The sequence below is a fragment of the Fukomys damarensis genome, unplaced genomic scaffold (genome assembly GCF_012274545.1).
Source record: "Fukomys damarensis isolate Sample0158 unplaced genomic scaffold, DMR_v1.0_HiC HiC_scaffold_1, whole genome shotgun sequence".
Lineage (NCBI taxonomy): Eukaryota > Metazoa > Chordata > Mammalia > Rodentia > Bathyergidae > Fukomys > Fukomys damarensis.
Window position 1 is genome coordinate 70,712,445 of NW_022900913.1, and position 17,116 is coordinate 70,729,560.

Genomic DNA, 17,116 nt, shown 5'->3' on the forward strand with positions numbered 1-17,116 from the left:
AACTACTGTATGAGTTCGATCCCTGGCACCAAAAAAAAAAAAAAAACACCTACTGTAAATTTTCAGAAATATTTTGATTTCAGAGAAGCTACAATGTGCAAAAACTGCTCATCAGTATGTGAAATCAATGAATACTGAAACCACAAGCTAAGATTATAGTGATATCTTCAGATGTGTTGAAGAGCAGATCATAGTTCTGAGACTATCAATTGTACCCAAATATTAAAGTTTTATCTCCAAGCTGATAGGTTAGTCACAAATTCTAATATAAAATCATGTTTTTACTCAGAGTTACTTTCTCGGGGTCCAAGGCCCACTAGAATTGGTGTGGTAGGAATTGAGTCAGGAGAGGTCACTCAGCCAGTTCACCTTACATTATGCACTAGGCCAGTGATGGTGAACCTTTTAATGATGACAAAGAGGTCACTTCACCATGCTTGCCACCACTGAGGCCATCTGTTACAAAACTCTACAGAAGCGGCATAAGGGAGTTCAACACAGCGGTGGGCTGACATGATGCAGGATTCTGCTCAAGCTCCCAAACTGAGAACATAATTCACCTTGTTTCCATAGGTTGACTTAGAACACAATAGTGAAAACAGAATACTACTTACCTTCCCTGAGTGCAGGGGACAAGTCACTTGTCTCTCCACACTCTCAACAGAGCATGACTGGCCTGGGAAAGGTACCTGGAGTGCCTGTGGGATGTGAGTGGTAAAGGACAAGGTCCTCAGAACCTTTAGGACATTGGCCCACTTATTGGTCTTGTGGGAAGATGAGAATTAGAAAAGGGAAAAAACACCTGAAAATGTAATGCTCTCAGGAACCTGGCAAGGCAGGAGAACGAATGAAGCCAGAACCCTACCTCCAAAAGTTCCTCATAGCAGTGACCATCTCTGCACACGACTTGGAAAGATAAATCCATCACAGTGCTCACTGAATCCCTAAGAAGGTCTTCCATGTTTTAAAAAAGTTGATAGCAAACATACAAACCTCAAGCGAAAAGTGGCAGGATTTGAGAAAAGACATACTACAAGGGGATCAGAATTTCTTTATTGTCTTTACAAAAATCATGTAAACAGCACAGACCTCTCCTTATCCCCAATTCCAGAATCATCATGACACATTAACTTTACATTTAAAATAATCAGGAGAAATAAAACAAGTGACCAAGTAAACATATGCAGTTTTGTGGTCTTGTTTGGAAGCCTTCCACATGAAGGCTCAGTATATCCATGAGGAACCTGGTGAGCAGGGATTGGTGATAGAGCACAGTGGATCTTGGCCGCTTTTGCAAGCTTATGCAAGCATCATAATGGGATGCCTCTTCTCTCCAAAAAGAAAAGGGTTAGCATGCTGAGCTGTTCCTGCATATAGCTACACTTTCCCTCCTTGCAGAGGAATGGCCCACATCCACAGGCTCTAGACAAGGAAGTGCAGGCCCTCCCATTCTTTACTTTTCTTTAAGCAGAAATACTAGATCCAAGTCTTCCTGGCACCAAAAACAAAAAACAAATACCCTCCCCCCAAAAAAACCCAGAGGAATATGCAGGCATGTGGAACTGAGAAGAATTACACACAGCTGCCTCTTCTCCCATTGAAGATGTTTTTGAGAATGTGAACCAACCAACTTTTTGCTCCATACATTGTGGAGTAGAACAGCTTAAGCAAAATTTGGTTTCCAGAAGAATATGTACTAGAAAGAAGCATCTGGCAGAGCAGTAACAAGGCCTGGTGAGGTAAAATCTCTTTTCTTCAGCCTCACTTTCAAGTTCCAGCTGGGTATCCCTACCCTAAATGTCACAGTAGCCAGAGGCAACTTTTCAGGGATGACTTCTGATAACTCAGAATGAAAACTTGATTACACAGGTTAAAAACACTCATCATGTGAAAATCCAAAACCTGAAATTCTGCAGCTTTTCTAGCACTGACTTGATGCCACAAGTAGGAAATTCCACGTATCATCTTAGATGATGAGTCCCGGTTGGAACACAAGTGAACTAAAAATACCATGTAAAATTACCTTTGGCTATGTGAATAAAGCATATAAACATAAATGAACTTCCTGTTTAAACTTGGATCACACCCTGCAAAATACCTCTTTATATAGGGAAATATTAAAAAATCTGAAGTCCAAAAATCTTGTCTCAAGTTTTTCAGATAAGGGATACTTAATCTGTACCAGAAGCAACTGAACAAGGGAGTCAGGGCTTTTGTTCTATTAGATTCCTCCTGATGCCAGATCCTTTCATCATAAAATCCTGGAGGACCAGCTGGTATTCTGTCCGAGATATTTGCTGGGAATCTGTTAGTTCACTGGAAAAATACACTGAAGTATGTGGAGCAGGCCATGTGCTCTCTCTTGGATGGACCTCATGCTGTAGGGCATACAGAACTTCTTTTCCTTTTACTTAGCCCATACTTGCTCTACAAAGCCTGTTTCTTTTCCTACCTTTATAGAGCTTTGCTACCGTTAAGGAAAAAAAAAAAGAAAAAGTGGCGCAAACAGCACAGCAGCTAATATACCGCAGATGTCCCATAAATGCTTCTGGATCAATTAATTTTTTTTTCTTGGGTTTTTTGATACATGGTCTCACTGTGTAGTTTGGGCGATCTGGAACTCATGGGGGATGGTCTTGCCTCAGCTTCCCAAGTGCTGGGATTACAAGCGTGTGCCACACTTGGCTAATGACAGTATTTCTGACATTTATTGAACACCAACTGTAAGTCAGACTGTGTCTGCTGTATTATATTTTATTTCCCAGTAGGTACTGTTAAGCTGTTAATTTATTTTTTTATCTGCTTAAACTAGAGATCCACTTTATTTAGATGAAGGTTAAAATATCAACTAGCACTTGAATCCAATTTCCCCCACTGAGAAATCTTATGTCCTTTATTTGAATGTTGCTCTTCTTTAAATTGTTATTGTACTCCTGAAGAAGGCAGACAAACTGAAAATAGCTTCATTAAAAACCTAAGATTTGTAGCTAGCAATGGTGGTATGTACTTGCAATCTTAGCTACTTGGGAGGATGAGACAGGAGGATTCCAAGTTGGCGGTCCATGTAGGCAACTTTGTTAGACTCTGTGTCAAAAAAGAAAAAGGTCTGGGATTGCTCAATTGTAGAGTGCTTGTCTAGTAGGTGTTGAGGCCCAGGGCTCAGTAGGTGTTGAGGCCCAGGGCTCAATCCCTAGTATTGCAAACACAAAAAACCAAAAGCACAGCAACAAAGAAAAAAAAAAATCTAAACTTGGGAGATTAAAGAACAACAGCAAAAAAATCTAAGATTTCTAAATGTGGTAGACTAAAGAAGTAAGGAATAATAAAATAGTAAGCCTTATGAGAAAGAACAAAAGTACTGTTATTCTAAATGTGGTAGACTAAAGAAGTAAGGAATAATAAAATAGTAAGCCTTATGAGAAAGAACAAAAAAGTACTGTTAAATAATTGTAATTATATATATATCTATTTTTAAAAAATTTTTATTTATTTTTTTGTACAGGGCTATTAGAAGGTAATAGCATTCTCTCCACTATCCTCCCTTTTGAAAAATTGAACATGAGTGCTCTTTTCTTCTCCATCTGATTAAGGGCTATTCTGAAAATCTAAGTGCTTTCATGAATGGCTCTGGTGTTCCGTTTAACATTCCAGAGACATTAGTACTTGTGTTTGTCAGTTTTAAATGGACATAAGTATGAAAAACAGGTTTTAGAGTCCTGATAAAGCCTAACCCAAGTTATTTTCCCCAACTTCAGTTACAGATTTTATAAGCTCCTAAATAGACATTCTTAAAGAACATATGCTTATTTATGTATATAAAGTATAGATAATATGGGACCTTCTGAGAATTATTAGTGAAGATTCATTAACTCTATAACTTTTGAATACCAGAGATACTTAAACGTGCACAAACCTGTATGAAGTTCTCAGTTCCCAAACTTTGGTTATATAAATATGCCGCAAGCACCATAGAAACCAATCCAAACTTACAAAGAAAAAAGTCTCAAGAAACAAAAAAGCCCTTCAACTCTCTTTTGTTTGTTTTTATACTATATGAGAACTGATTTGTTCTATATTTCCTTTATTCTGAGTCAATTTCCAAAAACAATGTGAATAAAAATTGATCGGGGAAATAGCACAGACAAACCATTACAGATAAAGTTGATGTCTCAAGACAACTTTTGGAAAGTAGGCTGTCTTAAATAAATAAAAACTGTTTTAACCTAGGATATTTGTATTATGGAACATGTATGAAAAAAACCCCAATTCTTAATTTTCAAAATCCACAAAACATGGAGCCTAAAAAAGAATTGGAGGTGAAAGGCTCACAGGGAGACCTGCAGCAGACTCCATGACAGAGATGCTCGGATTTCAGCTTCTTCCGGGGTTCACTGGCCTTTGCTAGCTGCAGAAGTGATTTGTATAGTATACAAGCATGAAGAAAGATATGGCAGCTGAGCACCTTTTATGGAGTTTCACAAGAAAGCTGATGGGCAAAACAAAACAAAACCAAAACAAAGACTGAAAGAAGAAAATGGGAAGAAAACATGACTAACCCTATGTAACTCAGGATGGAGAGGGCCCAGATGTCCAAACTGACAATTGCATATGTGTGGATGGGATTGAATCTCTGACTACAAATATGGATTATATACACATTTATATTAACTTGTCAGTCTATACCCTACCCTGATTATTCAAACATGATGTCTTTGAGTGGTAGGAGGCGGCTTAGGTCACTCAGCCCCTCAGGTCCCTGTCCTCTGCCCTGGCTGGTCAGCAGTCTCTGCACAGGACTCAACAGTGTGGTATATGAAGGGATAAAGCTTGATGTCCAGCCCCGGTGTGGAACAGTTTCTGCATTCTTCATTGTAGTATCGTAGCAACAACTTATATATTTCTCCTAGAGAGAAAAAGGCCAGAAGGATCAGCACACTAAGGTTTGTAGACAGGAAAAAACTTCAGAAGAATACTCTAATTTTATCTTAATCTAAACAGCATATGCTCAGATTTGGCCTTTGAAACTGATTCTGTGTAGCTAAAAGTCTTTGTTAGCACATACTTAAAGAAGCTACCCAGCTCTCAACACAGTAGGCTACACACAGTGCATTGTCCATGCTTTTTTTTTCTGCAGTGCTAAGGACTGAACCTAGATCCTTGCACAAGAGAGGCAAGTGTTCTACAACTAAGTTATGTTCCCAGCCCTTGTCCATGCTATCTTGGGAGCTCATGGACCCTAGTTATATATGCTCAGCTCCCAAGGTGGTTAGCATGCTGGATGAGCATGGTGCACATCTGTCTGATAGATACGCCCTCAGCTTGAAGTAGGCTGGAATTTATTTCATGTCTTCCCCCTTTTGTTTTCTCTCTCTTTTTGGTTTTTTTTGGTGCTGGAGATTAAACCCAGGGCCTTACGCATATTAAGCATATGCTCTAACACTGAGCTATGCCCTAGTCCCTCTAGTTTTCTAGCCACAGAAAAGTGAAAATGGATAGTAACAGTAGCTTCTTGATCTTACTCTAACAGACACACTCAGTCAAATCATGAATGAAACTGACAGAAATACAAATACTGCCCCTCTGTACTCTGCCCTCTCCCTCAAAGTCAGTGTTCATTCCTTCTAAGCTGCTGTGATCCATCCAGATTTAGCAAGTGCTCCTCCCACAAGTGGCCCACCCATCTTGATAGGCAACATCAGGACTGCCTCCTACTCACCAACAGTCAGCTTCCGCTTGGTGAGGAAAGTATGCATGCTGTAAATGTCTCGCATTAGCTCTGCATCCCCGAAGGTGAAATAAGCCACATCTCGTTCAGCTGCAGCAGCTGCTAGGATCTGTATTAGGGCTGCAGCAGAGAGAAAAGATGCAGCTGTATGATGACACTGCTCATCAAGGCGCCTTTAGCTCTGCCAGCCAGCTAACTTACAGCTGCTGTGCCATTACTTTATCTGGATTAAAAATTTATAAACTGAATATACACATTATTAGATATGGTGAATACAAGATGGGCATAAATCATATAGTTGTGCGACTTTTCAGATATGCTGCTGAGAATATCATTAAGCCCAATTCTCATCCAGACACCTCTTCTAGACCATAAATAAAGGAAAGTACATCTGAAGCAGCAAACCAAGGTACTAAAGTGGTGGCATTTATAGTCACTTCTATTAATCTGGAAATTGAATTTCTGAGTTTGCTTTCTTGATACAATAGTTCATCTTATTACACAGTCACTGGTCTTTGTATAACAGGCACATTTGGGAGGTTCTAATGGTCCCATGAACCCCTGTAAGCATTCCCAAAGAGGGCTAGCAAGCACACCCGAATCCTTCCTGCACCCCCACCTCCACCTGCCCATGTAGCCTGGAGTCCCTGCTACTAAAGACACCAGACCTAACTTTCTGTTATGTTGGAAAAGAAAAATAACTGAGAAGTACTGTCCTGGGAGTCAAAGCTACAAATCAGTATGCTAAACAATGATTAAAAAATAAAGTTCCTTTACAATCTTAATCTTAATAGAATTTAAGTAACAACTAAACAGAACACAGTTGCAATAAAAAGTCCTCTTGATAGTTATGTATCTTTTACTTCAGAAAAAGGTGGGGAATCAAATTAAATCATTACGGAGGATACATGTAGCTTTGTTTTTTGACAGCATAGTAGTATTTATTTTACATGTTTAAAAAATAAAAAGATTAAGAATGGAGTTGGGTGTAGTGGTACATGTTTATAATCAAATCACTCTATGAGGCTGAGGAAGGAGAATTGCAAGTTTGAGTCCAGCCTGGGCAACTTAGGAAGATGCTGTCTCAAAGTAAAACCTGGGCATGTAGATCAGGGAGAAGGAAAGCCCTGGGTATTACCCTAATCACTTCAGACAACAATAAAAAGAATGGGAGTGGGTAGGAACTATAAGAGAAAGCAAACTAAAACAAATGAGCCTTATTTAGCTCAACTGAGTAATTTAACTACACTGAGGGAGAAGGGAAAAGAAAAGAAGAAATAACCCAAGTGACTTATAAACATGGTATTTGACTACCCTTGGTCTTGGGCAAGGAGGAGAGAACTATAAACACCCGCCCCCAGGCTTGCTTATCTTAGAAGTACAGGGAAAGCAATCCTGAAGTTACTTCTCAGGGTATTAGAGGATTGAGGGCTGAATAAAGGTGTAGGTGCTGCTGGGAGCTGAGGCTGCTGTGGAAGAAGGGACTTGCCACAATGGAATGAGGCGGACAAAACAGAACTCTGGGGTAGATGGAAAAGGAAGGCTCTGGAGTGCGCTTGTGATATTTAAATGACATATATCTGTATGTGTGTTAAGGCACACATTTCTTTGCTTTGCTGGTTGAAGGACAGAAAACACCAATACTCCAGCAACGAGCACGTCTAGTGTCCAGAACCTACTAATACAACTGTCCCTAAAAAGAATGGATTCTTTGGAGAAATGATTGATTCCATACGTGGGACAAGAAAGGCACAAGAGGAACCTAGAACATTTTGCTGTATCAGAAAGTAAAGAGATGCTGAAAAAAACAAACTGATGGGAGGTTATCATAATGAAATGGGAGCCAACTTGAAGGAGCTCCCCAATCTGGACAAGCTAGGCACCGAAATACTAAGTACAGTCATGAATTAAAACCTTTGAAAAAATATGCTTCCCTAAGTCTATGCTGATGAACAGGCAGATACATAAACGGAGTACAGGAGGGAGGGCGCTTACTCACAGGAGAAAGCGGAGATGCAGACTGGGAAAGCAGAGAGGGCCACAGGAACTATAAACAGATGCTGAATCCACGGGAAACTCTCTTACAATGTCTTTCACAGATTGCGTATTATTTACAAGGGAAAAGAAAACTGTAGTTCTATACTGTGGAGAAACCAGGCAACACCTTTCTTGAGTGGCCCAGTGAAGCTCCCACTGGTGTCTAATGACATCCAGTGTCTTGGGACAGCATCACAGATGTGGGTGCTGACCAATAATAGCACTAAGCCTCAACTTTAGCAAGAGGAGGCAGCACACAAAATGTGCCAGTGTCATAAAGGGCAAACTCTATGGGAGGCTAAGAGACTGGCGTGGCACCGAAATGCTTTACCTCACACTGGACCCTGTGCTGGAAGGAAAAAGGCTACAAAAACATTTTTTGCTGTTTCTGAGACAAGGTCTATCATAGCCCAGGCTGGCCCTGAAATTGCGGTCCTCCTGCCTCAGCTTCTGGAATGCTGGGATTACAGACATGTACCTCAGCTGGCTCAGAAAGACTTTATCAGGACATATGACATAGTGAAAACATGGAGGAGAGCAGATAAAAATATCAATGCATATTTATGAATAACCAATGTGGCTAACAAGGAATTTTTTCCTCTTAGGAAACATGCTTAGATGTATTTAGGAAGGGGCCTACTGTATGTAACTTATGCTTGAATGTTTCAGAAAAAAATATGTACATATACACAGAGATGTATATTTTTACTGTTTACAAATCTTAAATTATTTTAAAATGAATAATATGTAGAAGGAAAACTTTTAAGTTGAACAAATAAAATTTGATATAGTTGACTATTCTCCAGAATTGGAGAATATGTGACATTATAGTATTTGTGAGATTCTAAAATATTATCAAAGTATGTCCTAATAGCCAAAGTAGTATTTCTTAAGTATCTACAACATGGGTAGGACCACAACTAGGTTTCATTAATCTCAGTGTTGAAATTAATTAATTTCAAAATAGAGGTAAGTTTTAATTAAAACTGCTCAACCAACTTATGCATACATGAAAGCTTCAGTACACCCATTTTAAAAGGTTCCTAATTAACCTAAACTACATATAAAAATGGAAACTAATGAATTGTCATTTTCCTCTACCAAGAGGTACCTGTCATATCTTATCTTTAAGAGAGAAAAGCCTCAGAGGCTGGAGATTGAGCCTGGCAAATGCAAGACTCTGAGTTCAAATCCAGTACTACAAAAACAAACAAAGAAACAAACAAAAAAAAGAGAGAGGGAGAGAGAGAGAGAGAGACGGAGGAAGGGTGGGGAGGAGAGAAAAGCCCCTCTGTCCAATTTCTTACTAGACTACTGGTCATTTGTGAAAATAAAATACCGTATTAATAAATATTTAAAATTTATTTCCTTATAGAATTTATTCTAAAAATATTCCAGAGGCCATTGTACACTGTAGAATTTGGCATTAACCTTGATGTACTATCAAAAGACGTTGGAGTCTATTAAGAGCTAGGAGAAAAACCAACCTGCATCCCCCCTTCTTTTTTTGTGGTCTTGAGGACTAAAACCCGGACACTGTGCATGCCTGGCAAGTATCTGCCACTGAGCTATGCATACAGCCCTGTTATACACCATTTCTGCCCAAAGCATGTTGTTCCATGAGTGGTGACACTGGGAGGTGAGTGACCACACTTAGTCCTTACCTTCTGTTAGCTGGCTTTAACCAAGCATTGAACACTTGGGTTCTTTTTTCTCAGCTACACAATGAAGGAGGTGAATTGTAGAGTCCAAACTGACTCCATTTAAGTAGTTACTCCATTCTGTGATCAGGTCACTACTCCATTCTGTGATCAGGTCACCGCCCAGTTACTGGAAAAACCCCAAAGCGCCCTTTTGACCAAATTACAAACCCATGCTAAATAACAAAGGGCCCAGGAGACAGTGCTTTAACCCCTTCCCACGGTAGCCATAGTTCTGACCTTTGTTCTAACCCTGGCTTAGGAATATAAGGCAATCTTGTACTGTTTGAAGTCCGGAACCTGATTAACGTGTAAGTTAATGGTTCTAGACTATGAAATACATAGAGACCCCAAGTTAATTATCGAACTGTTTGCTCATCCGGAAGGCCCTGATGGCCTTTGAACCGTCCTATAGGTATCTGTTAATTATCAATGTGTGACTGCCGAGTACGTGACTGCGGACAACCATCTCAAGTCAGCAGACCTTTGTCCCCTGCCTGCATTTTCAAAATGTTAACCAATCAGGCACTGAGCCATCTAGAAAGCCCCTAGTTCTGCTTCTTCGCTGATAAAAAGCCTGTTTGAAACCGGGTTCGGGGCTCTCGGTATGAAACCGCTAGTTGGTGAAGTCCAGGAGTCCAGGCTCGAGCTTGCAATAAGCCCCTCGTGTGATTACATCGGACTCAACTCCTTGGTGGTTTTTGGGAATATAGCAATCTGGGCACAATAGAATCAGATCATCCCCAAATACTTTTTCAGAATTTACCATTCCATAATCACTGTTCTAATTTTTCTCCCTGAATTAGATACTAGACTATAAATACACAAATGAGATTTCCAGGAAGATAAATTTATCTCAACCCCAGTTAGGTGCTTATGTCGCCATTGACAAAAGCTCATTTAAATAGCATTGTCTGCAGTCCTCACTGTGACATCCCCAATGTGTTCCTAGTCGAGAGAGATATGCCTCATTATTTAAGTGAGCTCCCTTGCATCAAAAGTTAGATGGGAATAAATCACAAATCTAATAGGTTGTGTGGACTGGTTCCAAGTCTAATATAAACACATTGAATTTTAACTTCAAGCACAACTGCCAACATAATTACTTAAATTAACCTGCAGGGAGCTAGGTTTTAATTTTCTTTTTGGCATCAATGTTAAACTGTGAAGAAAATGCAAATAAATATTAGTAACAACGCTCAAAAAACAATTTATAGTGTCCTTTTCCAACAAACTAACCCAGCAAAAACTGGGTAAATGATGGCTACTGTGCCACAGAAGAGGTCTGTTCCATTAGCAGGTAATATCAGTAACATCTGCTAACCCCAAGCTCTTACAGCATGGGCTGCTTTTCCAGCACCTTCACCAGCACCGACTCACAAACTACCAGGATGAGCTTATTTAATCCTTCAAGACAAAGGTACGAATATTATCCGTCTTGAAAATAAGGACATTCAGGCACCAGAAGGCTAATTTGTGTAAGGTCACCCAGGCTAGACACAGAGGACCAGAGGAGGTCTGACCCTGGCAATCCGACTTGCATGCCCTTGTCCACACTGCAAGCAGACCTCACCACGTGCAGGCACCAGGATCTCCTCACAATGTCTACGGCATCATTTAAACACATGCTGGCAAGGAGGCTCAATGGGTACAGACTGGAAAGCACGACTCATGCCTTTCTAGTGAACCCAAGGCCCTTTGTGGCCTGACTACCCTGAAGTTCTCTCCTTGTCACAAGATAGCTCTTTCAGGCCAACTCTTTTCCTCTAGTTGCTTTTTCATCTGGCTACATTTTTTGTTTGTTTGTTTGATTTTTGAGACAGGGCCTCACAATGGCCTTGAACCCACTATGTAGCCCAGGCTGGCCTTGAATTCGGGGCAGTCCTTCTGCCTCAACCTCCCAAATTTTAGAATTGCAAGCCTGTGCCACCACTTAGCTACTGTTCTTAATCTTGACTCATTTCACCTCTCCTATTACGATATTATTTTGCTCTTCTTACTTGCTTTAGATACATGCTCTTCAATTCCACTATTATCTCTAGAGTGGCAGATCCATAGTCCAGAATAAGTAAAATTACAAAAGCACAGACAATGGCTTCAATCCTGCATTGAATTCTCACACGGCACTTGCTATGTGTGATGACTGGCTAACTGCTTACCTCTAAATCCCTTGGTCCGTCCACTTACCAATAAAGATGAGAATAAAGCCTTCTTAACAAGACTGTTGTGTGCCTACACATGTAAATACACCCAATTACCAGAACATGGAACGCATGCATCCCACATGTTCTCAACAATAATGATGAACATACAGTGGTTTTTCAGGAAGATGGGGTAAAGGTCTGAGTGTCAGTTCTGCCATTAGCTGTGTCTCTTTGGGCAAGGTTTGTTCGTTTGGCTAAAATCTTGGTTGCTCATTCTTACAGAACACAAACAAAAAGAGAAAACAGTCATCTCTACCCTGATTCATCAAGCCCCAGATAATTAAAACACAAAAATCCCAAACCCATTAACCCAGCCCCATCTCTTAGATGCTGATAACAAATGTTCCAGCCGACTCCTCTGACTGCTCATTACCACACAGCACCCCAATCTAAGTACTGGTGCCACAAAGAGGGCAAGAGAGCAATGCCAAGGAAGGAGCACTCTAACTCTGGCAAGGGTGGGAGAGGAGTGGAGGGCCCCCTTCTGGAAGGAGACCTCAGGTATGAGATAAGCAGGTGATGCAACCTGGTGCACAGTCCCACCCCCTCCATGACCACACCTGCCACAAAGGAAGTCAAAGGGCTTGGGCAGCCTCAGTATGGAAGGGAAGGGCTCCTGCGCATTTCTAGGTCTAATCTTCTCTACGTTGTTTTTCTGGAGTTCAGCTATTTTGACTCTAAGATAGTGAAGAAAATAGTAGACATTATTGAGGCTGGTAACAATGGACATGAAGTCAAAAAGAAAGCAAATTTATACCGTTTCTATATCTCAGAAACCTTTCACTTAATATAAATATATCATAGAAACTAGCAAGAAACTTCATTCTCAGTAGGAATGTGTCAAACATTTGCTGAATTCCTGGCTATGATAACATGGGTCCAGGGCTAGGAAAATATCTAAGCTGGTCCAGTTTAAGAGCACAGGCAGGAAGGGGACACACCCACACACACACACACACACACACACACACACACACGCATGGAGAGACGAGGCAAAGCACACTGATGCCAGGATCAAGTCACCCCCCTGGTCAACTCTACCTTGTCTTTCTCAGCAATATTGGCTGATAACCTCCCTCTACCCAGAAGGATGGGATAGCTGTAGTCCTGTCTTTTTTCAAATAAAGAGTTTGAATATGGAAACTCCTAGATTTATGATGGGGTTATGTCCTGATAAACCCATAGTTCAAAATATCCTAAGTGGAACAACGCATCTAGCTACCTAAGCTATCCTATCTTAGCAGCACAACACACTAGAACATTGGTTGTTTTTCCTCTCAATCATGGGGCTTAGTGGGAGCTGTTACTTCCTGCTACTGTCCAGCATCTTGGGGGAGTATTGGACTGCACAGCACTAGCCTAGGACAAGATAAAAAACTTGAAGTTTGGTTTCTGTTGAATGCTTTTGCACCACTATAAAGAATCCTGTGCCAGGTGTGGCAGTTTATGCCTTTAATCCTAGCACCTGGGAGGCCAAAGAAGGATCATGAATTAGAGGTCAGTCTGTACTACATAGTGACACATAGTGAGACAACACACAAAAATATTTTGAACTGAGCGCAGGGCACATGTCTGTAATTTCAGCTACTCAGGAGGCTGTGACAGAAGGATAACAAGTTCATGGCCAGCCCAAGGAACTTGTGGGGACTCCATCTGAAAACAAAAAAATAAAAATGCCTGGGATAGCTCAGTAGTAGAGTACTTGTCTGGTGCAAGGCCCTGGGTTCAACACTCAAAACTACCATAAACAAAATAACCTAGTCTGGAACTACCTGTAGCCAGAAATCCACTGTGAACCTTGCCCCCTATGGCAATACTCCAAAAACATGGAAGCAGATATATTCGTATAATTGTTTTTAATGGCTGTGTAATACCTTATTACACAGATATATCTCTTTCATACTAAAGAGCAGTTTTAGGAACCAACCTCCTAACCAAGGGCCATTACAATAACTACTTCTCATGTTAACAATCATTCATGTGAGTGAAGGGGAAGGAGAGCTCCCAATCTAATAACTGAAAAAATTAATCACACGGAGGAAATTTCTGAACACTACACCTGACAGTCGCCAGAGCAAGCACAGCTACAATCTGAAAGAAAGGCTCTTAAGCCACAAAGAAAGAGAAAGAAATAAACACATTTATAAAGCTTTCCAAATTGTCTAGCACAAACGACCAAGGTTTATGGCAGACCTGGTTCCTGAATTGATGACATGAATCTAGTCATTAATTTTACTTAAGAGAGAGAGAGAAAAAAGTGTTTGCCATAAGATCAATAAGTCCAGACTGAAAAAGAGGTTTCCTGTAACACATTCAGGATGCTAAAGAATTTCATAAAATAAAAAACCCAACAGCCTTCTTTTATGGATTTTTGAACAATGGAAAAAAACAAAAATCAAAACACCTCTGTAGTTTTTGATTCTGCACTGGAAGAGGATGTGGGGGTGAGAGTCTTTAGGATGATGGGACAGAAAGATTTTTTTCTAAGCATGCCACAAAAACGAGTACACATGAAGAAGTGTGGCCACAGACTCAAAGGCTGAAATAAATGAAAAAAAAAATGCCTGTAACATAAGACCATTAAACATTTAGTATTCCTTAACATACAGAGTTATTCTAGCTATTAAAAAATCAATTACTCCTAAAGAGGTAAATGGGTAGAAGGCATTAAAGAGCAATTCACAAAACAAAACAAAAAAAATGTTCAACAAAATACATGAAAGTTGCTGAATCTCAGAGAAACTGAAAAGACTGACACGTCCTGACTTCATGAAGCTGCTCAGGCAAGGAAGACAATATAAAGTGACACAGCCTTTTAGGGGTGATTTGCGTTGAGTGTTAAAATGTGGATAAAGAATGCTAACTTTACTTCTAGTGATTAACTCTAGGAAGATAGCTTATATGTATAATTGTATATTGCTCATAATACAAGATAAAGAAAACAAATGACTAGCCCTGGAGACTCTGTGAGACATACACACACTTAAGCTATTAATATGTTGAGAGTACAAGGGCTGATAAAAAATACGATGTGTTTAAATAAAAAAATTTATTACAAAGACATATAACCATTAATCCTCCTCGAAAAACTTCCCCTTATTCTGAACACACTTACGCCATTGTTTTTGTCACTTTTTCATGAAGGTCCAGAAGTTATCTTTAGCAGCGCCACTGTGGCTGCCTCAATGTCCTGAACTGATTAAAAACATTTACCTTTCATGGTCATTTTGACTTTGGGGAACAGCCAGAAGTTGCATGGTGCCAAATTAGGTGGAAGTTGGATGAGGAACCACTGCAATGTTTTCATTTGACAGAAACTGCTGTAAATGTTCTGAATAGATTCAGGACATCAAGGTAAGACAAGACAGTACAATTGTATGTAAAGATACAAAAGAAACTTTCAGAACTGTTTCAGAAAGCAGGAAAAATGATGGGATAAATGTGTTTGAAGTGACAGGGAGGGGAGTATTTTGAAGGAGATTAATGGTATAGTATCTTTTACTGTAATAAACACACACATTAACCATGTTTTTTGATCACACGGGTCACAGCTGCATTTGGTGCTGAAAATCTTTCACGAGATTGCAGTGTTTTCAAAAACAGAATGTAGAGTGTGACCTCATTAATATCAAGTACTTAAAACACATTGTTACAAAGATGTCCAAAAGGATGAACCCCAAAATGTTAACAGCAAATTCTGATTTTTACATACTTACAGAATTTCTCTGGATAGTCAAAAGAAATAATAACTGTCATTCTTATAAAAACAGTAACAATCTTTTGAGGTGAGTGTAGACAGATTCAACTATTCAGAGATGAATGTTCTCCTATCTAGTTTTGCTATCAAGGCCATGTTTGCTCTCATTGTTTTATTGTTACTTTGATAATTACTATAAAACAAAGAATTCCTCTAGGTCTTGTCCTAGGTTCCTGGCAGCAGCTCTAAAAACCCTGGGGAAGGCCAGAGAGTTGCTAGTGTCTTTGTTATGCTAATGAGGTGATGTGAGGGCCCAATCTCCTGGGAGACCAAGTTCAACCACATGGTCAATGATATAATCAATCATGCCCATGTAATCAAGCCCCAGTAAAACTGCTGGGTACTAAAAAGGTGGGCACAGCTCCTGGCTGAACAAAGATGTGTGGGGACCATGGAAAGGACATCAAAGCTCTGCATCCCTTCCATGCCTCACCCTGCCTGTGTCCTTCATAATGAAATGGCTGCTGGAAGTAAAGGGCTTAAGAGTTCTGAGTCACTCTACGGAATTACCAAACCCGAGGGGCATGAGAATCTCAGACTGGTAACCAGCTAGTCAGTTATAGGTGGCTCAGGTCTTCCCAGATATGCGGTTGCAGTCTGAAATGCTCCTTGCTCCTAACTTGTGCAGTTGGCACTAACACCAGGTAGTTCGGTTCAGAACTACACTGCGCACAACCTGTTGGTGTTGGGCCAGTTGGACTGAAGTGGAACGTAAACAATCCTAAGAAAAGATACTTTCAAAAGCAGAGTAAATTGCATGCCTGTACGGTAATCTCAACACTTGGGAGCCTGAGGAAAGAGGATTGTAGTGAGTTCGGGGCCAACATGTGCTACATACACAGTTCAGGGGCTGCCTGAACTACAAAAAGAGACCCCCTTTCAAAAAAAAAGTAGAGCAAATGTTGTAATAATCTGGTAGTGGGCCACTGGCTTTGTTGATCAGGTTTTATTTTTTTCTGTCATGCACAGTGAGGAGAAAGAAACACTCACATTTCCTGGGTGCCCCTAGGCCTCCTCATCTGGACAATGAAGGCAGCTGTCCCACACTCAGCTGACAGCAGCATTCCCTCTTCCACAGCGCTCATCATGGCCTGCTTCTCTGACATGCCAGCTGCACTGCAGTGCGCAAGGCAGGGGCCGCGTTTTATTTACCTCTGTACTCTGAGTGCCAACCACAGTGCCCAGAACATGGCAGGTGGCCCCACAGTTCAGTGAAGGAAGGAGTCAATGACATAGCTCTGCCCATAATAATCCTTGCCAGCAAAGAAAAATGCTGGGAGTGGGTGGTTTGGTTTGAAACTTAACAGTCTCTTTGGATTCTTCTTTCCCCTGAACTTTCTATATTCACTTAAATAGTGTGTCTGATGGACCAAAGAGATAAGCAACCTCTGCACAAAAAATGGTAAGTGAGACTAAGAATTCCTTCGAACAAGAAAGAAAAGAGGATAGGCTGGGCGTGGTGGCACATGCCTGTAATTCCAGCACTCGGGAGGCTGAGACAGGAGGATCACTGTGAGTTCGAGACCAGTCTGAGCTACATAGTGAGTTCCAGGTCAGTCTCACTACATAGTGAGACCCTGTCTCAAGAAAACCACCAAAAAAGAAAAAGAAAAAAAAAGAGGATGGTGTCAAATGGTCTTTCTTTCTTAGGCTTTTCTAGTCTCTTACAATAGAACATTAGAAATGTAGCTTG

The 17,116-nt window shown here is 40.5% G+C and overlaps 1 protein-coding gene across 3 annotated transcripts in view; it reads right to left on the reverse strand.

Moving 5' to 3' along the window:
* Positions 1 to 3,396: 3,396 nt before the first annotated feature.
* Parg (poly(ADP-ribose) glycohydrolase) overlaps positions 3,397 to 17,116 on the reverse strand; it is a 110,928-nt gene continuing 97,208 nt past the window's right edge. Inside the window, exons 18-19 of one of the 3 annotated variants that reach the window (XM_010622500.3) lie at positions 5,717 to 5,845; positions 3,397 to 4,903 (exon numbers count right to left, since the gene is read on the reverse strand). In XM_010622500.3, coding sequence (XP_010620802.1) covers positions 4,749 to 4,903; positions 5,717 to 5,845 — 284 coding nt within the window. In that variant the 3' untranslated portion in view covers positions 3,397 to 4,748. The remainder of the gene's footprint in view (positions 4,904 to 5,716; positions 5,846 to 17,116) is intronic. The other 2 variants (XM_033761906.1, XM_010622501.3) reach the window with 2 other exon arrangements.